Raw genomic sequence first — 12,639 nt, forward strand, 5'->3', positions numbered from 1 at the left:
TGTTTCTTTATGATCTCTATGAACTGGAATGAGTTTTTTACGTGTGAGGTGATGGATTCTTCATAGGGCAGTAGTTGTTTGGCGAGAAATTTGGCTAGGTTTTGTAGAGGTGAGCCTATGGAGCTGACTATGGGTCTAAGTGGGGTTCCTTCTTTGTGTATCTTGGGGAGACCATAGAGCTTAGGGCATCTGGATGATTTCTCTCTGGGAATGATTCATTCCAGTTCATAGAGATCATAAAGAAACAAAACTTACAGCCCAGCGACCTACTCATGAGCTTCGATGTCATATCCCTCTTCACCCAAGTGCCAATCAAAGAAGCCTTGACAACTATCCAAAACAAATATAATCTCCCCAAGCACATCCTAGATCTGATCAACCACTGCCTATCCAACACATACTTCATCTATAACGGACAAAAATACAAACAAACAGAAGGAGCACCCATGGGATCACCCCCTCACCTGTCATTGCAAACCTCTACATGGAACACTTTGAAACCCAAGCTCTAGAAAAATCTGATCACAAACCCAAACTCTGGCTCAGATACGTAGACGACACCTTCATAATCTGGCCACATGGGAAAGAAAAACTGGCAACTTCCTCACAGACCTCAACAGCCTACACCCCAAAATACAGTTCACCATGGAAACAGAAGCTAACAACCAACATTCCTTCCTGGATGTCTTAGTCTACAAGAAATCCAATGGCTCCCTAGGACACACCATCTACCAGAAGAAAACACACACAAACCGCTATCTGCACGTACTCTCACACCACCACCCAGAACAGATCAACTCCGTAGCCAAGACACTCATCTCCAGAACAAAACGCTTAGCTGACGAACAACACCTAAAAACCGAACTACACACTCTCACTAATGTACTAACATCCAACGGATTCCAAAGGAATAAGATTTCCAACCTAATCCAAAAAGAAACCCCCACTAAAATCCAAGACAGAGAACAAGAAAATGGCAAAGCCCTCCTACCATACATAAAAGGTACCATAGACAGAATCAGCAAGATCCTTCACAAACACAACATCAAGACAGCATTCTGCACAAACTGAAAAATATCCACCATTCTAAGAAACCCCAAAGACAAAATTGAGTTAGAAAATCAAGGAGTATATGAAATCCCATGCACCGCTTGCCCTACCACATACATCAGACAAACCAACAGAAGAATAAGTGCACACATTGAAGAACACAAGAACTCAGTCAGAAAAGAAGAACCAACTTCTTCCCTGGTCCAACACCTTAGAGCCACAGGACATGAAATTGACTTTAAAAAAACCAGAACTATCGCCAAAACTGAACACTTTAACAACAGAATAATCAGAGAAGCTATCAAGATAGAAAAATGCCCACACAGCATGAATAAACAAGATGATACCTCCCGCCTAACAGCCATTTGGAAAACTGTCCTTATTGACAAACGAGCCCCTAACACTAAAAATGACACCAGTCCCACACTCACGAAAACCACACAAGATGTCACCACCACACATCCATGCAAAAAACAAACCCACACCGATGAGGCACGACCACAAGCAGAAGCCAGACCACAGCTGCATCATTAGCCACTTTAAACCCCTCCAATCCATACATGAAGCAAACTGACATCCACCATGAAGATGTGGCATGACCATGAACATGAAGCCAAACAACAGCAATGCAGCTCACCAGCTCAAATCCCCCTGCAACTCAGACTAACCCGAGCACAACCAAGCCCCTACCTAAACAGAACACAGCCCCATCCAATCAGAGCACAGCCAACTCCCCATCCAATTAGAGCACAGCCAAGCCCCCACCCAATCAGAACACACCTCCACCCAATCAGAACACAGCCAAGCTCCCACCCAATCAGTTCACACCCCCACTGGCAGTTAAAAGGAAGAAACAGCTGCGATCACACATTGCTCCTAGAAGCACGAAGCCGAAAACACCAGCCTGAAGATGACGAACGAGACTTCGTCGAAACATCGCCAAGACACTTCCAATTCTACACGGGAGAAAACCCGAATAACCAAAGACATATATATATATATATATCTTTTTCGTAGGTTTTATGTGTATATCTCTTTAGCCAGGTTCTTCCTACATAAACCAAGATGTTATTTTTATTATTATTTATTTTTATTATTCAAATTTCTATACCGCCCTTCTCCTTTCGGACTCAGGGTGGTGAACAGCCAAAATAAAAACATCTATACATAACATTACAGTTAAAAATAGAGTTAAAATAATTTATAAATTTGGCCCATAATTTAAAACTTGTCAATTTAAAACCAATATTAAAAATTTAAAACTAACCCTAAAATCAAGACAGACCGGCTAACTGAAAAAAATAAGTTTTTAGGGCCCGACGGAGGTCGGAGGTCGGAGATCACTCGTATCTCTGGGGGTAGATTGTTCCATAGGGAACAATGTTATGCAGCCCTAGTTCAGTGAACTCACAATTCACTAGTTTCTGGGTTTTTTTTTCTTTTTCTTTTTCTTTTTCTTCTGGCAGCTAGCAGACCATTTGCTGTCTCCCATTGGGAGACTAAGATAGATCTATTTCGGCCTTATAAGGCCTCATCAGTTAGCCACACCCTCATCTCATGTATCCTCCCTGTAAACTGAGGTTTCTAGGTAAGAAAATGAAAATATTTTTTTCTTTCTCATTTTTCTTATGATCCTAATCTTAAGCAGCGGACATAAACAGGGAGAATTTGAATACTGAAAAGGGGAAGATATTTGAATCTGCTATATCGGTATTTTAAATAACAACCCTGATGCTGACTGACATTGGCAATCTGTAACCTAAGATCTGCAAACCAGTGGTCTACTGAAACTAACCTCCAGTCCAAGAAATTATGTTACATCAGAAATGCTTCCTGCGCTTTTACACTCGTTCACTGGCATTTGGAATACAATAGGCTTGAAAAGTGCCATCCATATAGGTTTCAAGATCCAGCTTTGTCAGGCTGAAATAATATTAAAAGGAAGTATGGATGTGGACTGGAATTCTGGAATATTAATTCATTTTTGCGTTGCATATTTGTAATATTTAGGAATAATATTGCATTCTTTTTCCACATTTACAATTGTACTGTAAACTGCCCAGAGTCGCTTTGGATAGCAAGATGGATGGCATAAAAATTTAATAAAATAAATAAAAAATAAAAATAATAGAAATGGCATTACCTGTAATAAATACGAAGAGTCTGCAGTTCTTCTTCTAGACTTTTAAATTGATGAATAGCAGCTTCTCTCTCTTGTTGCATAGCAAGCATTTTTTCCTATGAAAGTGCAGAAATAGAACAAAAAAGGCATATTATTTTAAACAATGGAAAAAAGTACCATTTTACAACAGACGGCACTATGTTTCATTTCAGCAGCACAGAGAATAGAAAATCTTACAGAGGTTTTCTGAGAAATAAATGTAACTGTAGTATAATGAAATCATAGGTAATTGTTGTTGTGGTCCACTAGCAGCCTGTGGAGCTGGCAGCAGAGTTGGACAGTGAGGAGGCTGGGGAGGAACATGGGCCAGTCCAGGAGTTTGGGGAAGGCTCGGACAAGGGCTTTGCGTCAGAGGCAGAGATGGGCCCAGGGCCATCTGGGAGTTATGCGTGGACTCTGGAGCCTCCACAGTCGGACATCAGAGAAGCAGAGGAACAAGAGCAGCCTGTTCCTAGTGCGCACATGCGCAGAGCTGCCAGAAGGCAAGAACAGTTAAAACTAAAGGGACGGCTCAGGAGTAAGGCCTGGAGATGATTGGCCCCACCCATAAGGGTTAAAAGAGGAGCAAAGGCATGTGGGGCCTTTGCAGGAAAGCAGTGTTGTTAATTCTGTTTCCAGTCGGCATCTCTGTTTGATTCTGGACTCCATGTGGCTTTGTCAAGTAGGTCTTTGGCAGCGTGTCAAGGGAGATAAAGGTTGGTGATTATCCCGAAGGACTTCTCCCGAAGGATTTTTTGCAACTAATTGGGACTCAGCTGTGAATGAATGTAATTCACAGCTGTTGGAATAAAAGAGGTTTTTGGGACTACTTGTATGTTTTAATGACTCAGGAAGCCTAGATCACAACAATTGTGCCTTGGAGTCAAATGTAAGAAGGTATGTTACTGTATACTTCAGTGTCCCAAATCCAGTAGTAATCAACCATGTACCTCTAAGGAACCTGTGAATAGGATATGACATAACATCGTTCCCACTGGTTCTGTTCAACAATCTAGAGGCTGTGCATAGTCAAAGTCTTTGGTATACATTGCTACTAGCCATTCAGAAACTCTAGCTATTTCAGAATAATTTGTTCTTTTTAATATAACTTAAGCATAAGATCTCAGAAGAATTTGAAAATATATAATCAGTCACAAGAAGTGAGTGCAGTATAGTAATTAAGGTATTGGATCAGGACATATTCAAATTCATTCTTAGCCATGGAGATGACTTTGGACTAGTCATTCATAAGGTTGCTGCAGTACAGATAAAGGAGTTTTCCCCTCCCCCCCTCCCCCCCCCCACCTGCCCCATATATCGCCTTGAGCTCTTGGAGAAACACATTGTAGGTAAATCTAGTAAATAAACAAACAAAAGTGCATGATATTCTATAACAGGATATATAATTCTAGTGTTATAGTAATTCTGAGCTTGTATATGGTCTTGTTTTAAAAAGTTAGAAAAGCAACACATATTGACCAGAAATCCATGTATTGCAGATCCAAATTTTTGTAGAATTCTCTAACCTGATTTAGGTGGAGAGGAAAGTGGCCAGGGCAGCAGTTCCATAAGATTGGTGTTATTCCTGAGAAGATCCTATTGTATGCAATATCCTCCACAATTTTTAAAATAAACTGGGCAAATGGATCAGGTCCTCTGAGAAAAAGCTTAGTTTACAGTTGAACACAAATGTGAAAAAACAAGCCTTCAAGTATCTGGCACTGAAATTACATAGCCTTTAAAGACCATCTGCAGGAGATTCAGACACCAAAAGAGTCAAGGTTTAAAATTAATACAAGACCTCTGAGGAACTAATCAACTCTAACAATATCAAGGGAGTTCCATTTTGTGTTGCTTGAAGTTTTCAACTTTTCAAAGGCAGCTGTACCCGCAGTATAACTTTTTCTAATAAGCCTCTCTAGCTGGGAACAGTATAATCATATTATGAAAAAACTTATTACAGCCAGAGCATTTTGATTCTTTCTCCCTTTAGCATGGTAATCTTTCTATTTTGTCCTAGCCCTCAAGATTTATTTATAATACAGAATATATTTGGTATGGATGATTAGATACAGGTATAAAGTAGGTTTGGGAATTGGAGTATGTATGTGTAAAAAAATGTTCACTCTAAATCAGACCTGGGCATTTTACAGACTCCGGGTCACATCCATCCATCCCTTTGGCTGTCCCTGTCCAAGCCATATGAAATCAATCAGAAATTAGAAATCAAATGTAAATAAGTATATGCTATGCATGCAATACAACTGCATTGTTTTTATTTTGGAGGCGACTGCTGTTTTTTAAAAAATTTCATATGCGTGTGAGTGTGAGACTATGCACCTTCATAGCCCCAGGGATGAAATGCTCCCGGTTCGGACCGGATCATCCGATCCGGTAGCGATGGAGGCGGGTGGTTCAGAGAACCGGTAGCAAAAATCCCTGCCCCCCTCCATGCCCAGCTGAGCCGCGCAATCATCAGAGGCTTTTTTTTAATTTTTAAAAGTATTTTTTCTACAACCTCTTTGGCCGAAAAAATGCTTTTAAAAGTAAAAAAAAAGCCTCTGATGATCACGCGGCTCAACTGGAATCATCAGAGGCTTTTAAAAGTATTTTTATAGAAAAAATGTTTTTAAAAGGAAAAAAAGCCTCTGCCAATCAGGCAACTCAGCTGGGATCGTCAGAGGCTTTTTTTTTTTTTTTAAAAAAGAAAGCCTCTGCCGATCAGGCAACTCAGCTGGGATTGTCAGAGGCTTTTAAAAGCATTTTTTTTACAACCTCTTCAGCTGCTTTTAAAAGCCTCTGACAATCCCAGCTGAGTTGCCTGAGTCGCCCACTCAGTCATATTACACCTCCCCCACCAAGCCACGCCCACCGAACCGGTAGTAACAAATTTTACATTTCACCACTGCACAGCCCTATTGGCTTGGTCCTCCACAACATTTCCAGTTTCTTATGTGGCCCTTTAGGAAAATTAATTGACTACCCCAGCTCTAAATATAGTGGCACCAGCTTCCTATCACAAGTTCCTTTATTGATGAGTTTCGGTGATACAATTTTTCCATAGTTCTAACAGGCAAATCTTGATTCCTGGCATTCAGCAGTTAAAATTCTGCTCATATGCTGAACCGTTTAAAGTTTGAACCTGAAGCTGCTTTTAGACTCGTAAACCAAACATACAAAACATAAAAATGTTAACCAACCCAAATTATTTTCTGTAATTATACTGTACCATTGCTAAATAACCTTCTTAAATATTGGGGAAAGCATGCCTGAATCAAAGTGGGTGGGTTGTTCCAAGAGGCCAATAATTAACTGTCCCTGATAATTTTCAGTGTACTGTGAAGTGCCATTGAAAGGTAGACTGGGAGGAAATGTTTGTAGCAGACACTCCCACTCAACAAGAGATTACCAGCAAGATTCTTTAGAGAGGTATCACACCTGATACCCTTTTAGGATAAAGGTCAGGAGACATAAGTTCTGACCCTCTTTTAGTTTACAGTATACACTTACTGACCTGGCAATACTTCAGAAGAATAGCTCCCAGATTATAGCAACAGAAGAGAGAAAAGAATTGGGGTAAATGGATTGAGGCACAACAATAAAGAAGGGAGGGGGTGGATCCTAAACTTGCTGTAATCTTCTCAACATAGAGCAAAAGAGTGAAGCATTGAGTGAAACAGAAACAGCAAGAAATTTTCCAATCTAGGAGATGGGCACATGCTATTAGTAAGAGAAGTCTAGATCATATTAAAGCGGTCAAGCTCCTACCACTGCAGAATAAATATGCTGAACCTAGGGAATATACAGAAAATTAGATATTAGAAAACAAGATAAACTAGAACACTTCTCTTTTACATTTTTCAAGAAGAATTTGATTTAATTCTTTTTTGTGAGAGCATTACTTTCCGTTTGAATTGGTAGAACTTAAGATAGAAATTATTTTTAGTTGTTGTCTGGATAACTAAGAGAGATTCAAGGAATATAGTGGAATTTATCAAACAACAATTTCTGAATAATCTATATGTGAAAAATATAGACATCTGAAAAGATAATTTCAGCACCGGTTTGATTTAAGAGGTTTTAGAATTTGGAATTACAGCTTTCTATGGCCTGACAAAAATGCTACACATACAACTATTTTCTTATGTATACATATAGATATATTACCAGTCTTGGATCCTTATTTTAGTTTAAAAGTTAGATAAAATAAATAATCTGGGTGGGGATCTTTACAAGGTCTCAGTTCAGACACATAAGCAGTAACCACTACAAAGAATTTTTCCATCTTCCACAAAGCTAAGATATAAACATGTCACCCACTGTTTTTAAGGGAAGAACTACATTACGTTTACATTTGCCTCAACCTTACAGTATACAAAAGATATACATTTTTTCAGTATTCAAAAGAAGCAATAATCTTCACCCTGCATAATAAATATGTAATATATATCTTAATTATCTAATAGCAATAACTGTGAAAGTAATAACTTTCAACAAATATAATACTGGGAAAAGGAGATGATGCTATAAAAAGACAAGTACATTAGGTTAGGTATTATAAATGAAATATCAAGTAATGTTATATTTATTGCTATATAATATAAATAGGCAGAAACAGAGCAAATATATGATGAATTACATTGGATCAATTACGGAAACATTTATTTATGGATAACAGATTCTGTAAAAGTATCAATGAGAAATCATTTTATTCTTCAGGGTAAATTTACCTACATCCATGATTCCTGTAGCCTTATCTGTCTAAGCAGTTTTTCCTCATTACAGAGGAGTTATGTACCATCTTCATAGCTTCCATAACCCTGTCAGTGTATAATCATAAAAATAGGTCAGGGTGCCTTTATATACTTTCTACTTTGGTCAAATAAAATGATCAAATTAATCTAATTAGCAACATTAACAGTATTGCCCTGATTCAGGGCCAGCTTTAGACATTGATATAGGGCTCCAAAACTGAGTGGGTGCCAACTCCACCCCTCCTTCTGAATCATTCTAAAAATGCAAATATTTCTATCAATGGGAAATGGCAGCATTAGTCAATGTTGCCTAGAGTGCCATATGCCCTTCAGAAGGCACTGCCCTTGTTAGCAAAAATGCAACATAGGCAAAAACTGCGAATCATTTCAAGCGTGAAACATTCTTGCCCAAACTCAAAAGAGAACCAGCAAAGCTTGCACTTGAGAAAGCAGGTGGGAGCAAGGTATATCATGCAAGCATATATATCTTTTTGCCTTGCCATAGGGCCATGCATTTAAACACATGTTATCTTTGCCTCTTCTCTGTAAAGTTATTCTTCTCCCATGGCCTGATACAGTTATACATCCTTATAAGCCTCTTACAGTATTCCCTGATTTCCCCCATCTGACCCTTCTCAGCTTTCCCTTTCTGTTCCCTCCTACTGCTTCCCCTTCTCTCCTAAGCCTTTTAAAAATCATTTAAAATCATTGCAGATTTTTTTAAAATGTTAAAAATACTACAACTTTAATACTACAACTACAACTTTATAAAATTCACATAATCGTCAAATATAAGGTAATAATAAAAAGTACAAAACAAATTCTGGTCCACCTATTTGGGAGTGTGGTTGTGCAGACATCAACATAATCCTCATACTGACCACAAAGTGACTGTTATACATTTCTGTCCTAGTGCTGAATGAGTTAGAATGGAGACAATGAAAGGGATATAGTAGTCGATCAATCTAAATGCTGTAAAAAATAAAAAGACCTGTAAATTGTGCTTTTCTATACATCTAAGAGGCCACAGTGTACGACAAAGACACTTCAATAGAAACTGATTTCTTTATAGAGATTATATAGATTAAAATACCAAGTTCCAAAATAATTTGTTACCATGACCAAAATACTTTAATCTTACATAAGAAAAAAATTAGAAAAGCCTTCAGAAGTGGTCATAGTTATGGGAACCCTCACCTATGTTTACATCTACTGGGTACAAGCATGTCCTGGTCATGATGAAGTTATAACATTTTTATAATTCTGCCTTAGAGCAGCTGGTGATGTAATGTTTCTCTATTGTGAGCCACCAGGGTCCGTTGGAGTTGGGTAGCATCCAAACTGAATAAATAAATAAAAAGAAGCATGACATAATGTTATATAGAGCTCAAAATGTAGTGATAGAACACTACTGAGTTAAATAGAAACAGTGACCACAATGCTATTGAGCTTAATTTATAGTAAACAAAAATTGCCAGGGATTTTTTTTTTTAAATTCCAATCAGAAAATTTCTATAAAATGAAGAGTTAAAAAGTAAATTAAGTAAATTAAGTTCAGAGAACTAAATTTTTAAAGGATACTCAACAATGAATAAAAACCACCATAATTGAAAATCAACAAGAATATATACTACGATCATGAAAGTTAACATCAAATCTATGGTTACTTGCATGGTTAATGTTCATTTTCACAGATACTGTTACAGAGTAGAAAGTTCCCTTTAGGAAATGCGAATGTTGTCCAAAGAAGAAGACCAAAAGAAGAATGTAAATTTTCATCAATCTGGCATGCAAAAAGAGATTTGAGATTTGAGCTTATGTTCAATGACACGAAAAACCAAAATGAAAAACAATTGTTTAAAAATAATACATGCTGGGAGCTGGGTAAGAAGGTTATAAGCCATTAGGTAGCAATAGCAATAGCCCTTAGACTTATATACCGCTTCACAGTGCTTTACAGCCCTCTCTAAGTTGTTTACAGAGTCAGTATATTGCCCCCAACAATCTGGGTCCTCATTTTACTGACCTCAGAAGGATGGAAGGCTGACTCAACCTTGAGCCATTCAGAATTGAACTCCTGGAGTAAGTAGTGAGTTAGCCTGCAATACTGCATTCTAACCACTGCACCACCATGGCTCTTATAATGATGATGATAAGGTTATAGGATATGAAAAAATTTCAGATGAGTCTAAATTTTCACTACAGTAAAAGTTGCAGGGCCGTATCAGATTCAATATATCGTTCAGAGTTCAAAATGAGTTTTGGGGGAATAGGATAGGATGCATGCTAAGGTACATTCATGTCCTTGGGGCTTCCCATAGGCATCAGTTTAGCCAATATAAAACCAAATGCAAATACAGTCATTGTTTAGTTTAATATAGCATAGCTTATTTTGCCACATTAAAAGCAACTTGTCAGAACATTATGGAATTAAAAGGCTACCTATGTTTCTATCTAAGTTACTTTCTACTTACTAATGAGCTTAGTCATGAATCAGATCTTGGTTGTATCTGATCATACCAAATGGACCTATAGTAGATCCCAAGGTATCTGTGTGCTATTTTCATACAAATATTGAATTTGAGTTGGAAAGCAAAGGCTATATTGAGGCTTGCAAGATTAGAAGTATGCATTACTCATGCAATGAAAGACTCTTTGTATGGGCTACATATTATATTAAATTGTTTGAACAGTAATTTTGAAGTGAGATGATGCCTGTGATAAGTAAAAGGATTTTTTAGTGTTAACTATATTATGGAACAATTTAGTGAGAGATGTTTTAGTGAATATGGTATTTTAGGAAAGCTAAAGGGCAGTATTGTTTACCTAGAATTGCAGTGCTGGAAAGAATCTGAAGGATTATCCAGTACAGCTCTCCTGCACTAAAACAGAAATCATTATACCTCAAAAATCCCCAACAGTTGCTTATCTGTGGCCTTCTTTAAAATGTCCATTGACAAGTTTCTATGACTTAATCTTTCTGTTAGAAACCTTTGTTTAATGTTTCATTTAAATTACTTACTCAAAACTCTGCTGTCTTTCACTCTACTCTCACTGCAATAAATAACTATTGCTTTCCATCTTCTTTATAGCAGTGTTTGAAAACTGCTTTGTTCCCATAATCTCTTTTCTTCTAGACATCGAGAATGAAGCCTTCATAAAAGTATCTGTAATTCAGTCTGATTTCCAGACTGAAAACAGAGACGTAGGTGGATAGAAGTAGTTTCTCTTTGATTCTGGGCTTATTTGGAAGAAAGAGGAGTCTGCTGTGCAATTTTTCCACCTTGATTCCACCTATTGCTTTGATAGCCATCATTATAATGATAATGACATAGCCAGAAACAGGATGGTGGTACAGCACTAGAGAACTGAGATAGGAGCTTCTGATATAAACTGAACAGGATTATGACTAAAGTAATATTTGAACCAGAAATAATGGTTTAATTTTCATTAGCTATGATGTCATGTTAGTTTCAGGAAGAAAATAAATAAGCTTCAGCTTTAAAGAAAATTAGTGCCCTTTTCAACATTATAGTTTTTAGTCATGGAACCTGCTAGGCATTTGTAGTGGAAATTAACAATATAAAACTCATATATACAGTATTATAGTTGCCTTGAAAATGATATTCTGTCTTAGACTTTTTATATATTAAGGTTATCTTTCGACACAACTCTCTTTAGAAGGCACTTATCCAGTTTTGTACATTTGGGAGCCAAAAATGACAAGGTATTCCATCCAGGTGAGTGAGAAATTTGTGTTGTTGCTGCTGCTGCTGCTGCAACAGCTTACTTGCTTTTTGGTCTTAGCCATGAAGAAAGGGAAGTGTGAATTTCCCATGCTGATCTCAGAAAAGAAGGCTTTCATATATCTTAGTCAGAAAGCCACAAAAGTAGAAAAGCTTGTTTTTGTTGGACATTCATGCATTCACATAGATATTTGTTTTTTCTGGCGAATATGATGTACAAGTAAGTTATACCAACAGCTTTTACAATCTAGTTCCAGCTTCTTGCAACAGAAATTGTCTCATGGTTTTTTTTTTTAACGGAAAAGGTGGCACCACCACTGGAAGGCTTTCCACTTTATATTGATGCTATTCTAAGATAGAAGTTGATATGGAAGCACGTAATAGCAAGCATTATAATGAAAAAAGAAAACTCCAAGGTTGGGATATAGGCAATAGTCATAGTCCCAGAGACAAATTTTGCCACTTTATAGATTGGGGTGTCAAACTCAAGGCCCACAGGCCAGATCTGGCTCGTGATGTGATTAGATCTGGCCTGTGGGGCTGCCCTGGAAACAGCGAAGGACCGGCCCCTGGTACCTTGGTCCTGGCCCAGACTGACTGGGTGCTGATCTAAAACTTGGCGGCGGCCATCTGGGCCTGAACATTGCTTAGCGCATTGTAAGCCGCCCTGAGTCTCCAGAGAAGGGCGGCATATAAATCAATTTTTTTAAAAAAAACCATGGTCAGCCTTAGATCCGTGGGGTCCCCTGGAGCCAGCGAAGGGCTGCCCTCGCCCCACCCCCTGGGTTCATGCTGGAGACAATGGATCTCCCCCACCTGACCTGGACCACCATAGGCACTCCTGACATGGCAACGGTGAGCTGGCCACACCCACCCCAGCCATGCCCACCCAGTGGCTGTGACCACCTGGCCACGCCCACCCCAGGCC

At 38.3% G+C, this 12,639-nt stretch overlaps 1 protein-coding gene across 2 annotated transcripts in view; it reads right to left on the reverse strand.

Annotated features, from left to right (window-relative positions):
* MIPOL1 (mirror-image polydactyly 1) overlaps positions 1-12,639 on the reverse strand; it is a 178,979-nt gene that overhangs the window by 47,430 nt on the left and 118,910 nt on the right. For both annotated transcript variants that reach the window (XM_060687415.2, XM_060687416.2), the window contains exon 9: positions 3,194-3,288. In XM_060687415.2, coding sequence (XP_060543398.2) covers positions 3,194-3,288 — 95 coding nt within the window. The remainder of the gene's footprint in view (positions 1-3,193; positions 3,289-12,639) is intronic.

This window comes from Pantherophis guttatus, chromosome 1, assembly GCF_059756535.1.
Source record: "Pantherophis guttatus breed Tessera chromosome 1, ASM5975653v1, whole genome shotgun sequence".
Taxonomy (NCBI): Eukaryota; Metazoa; Chordata; class Lepidosauria; order Squamata; family Colubridae; genus Pantherophis; species Pantherophis guttatus.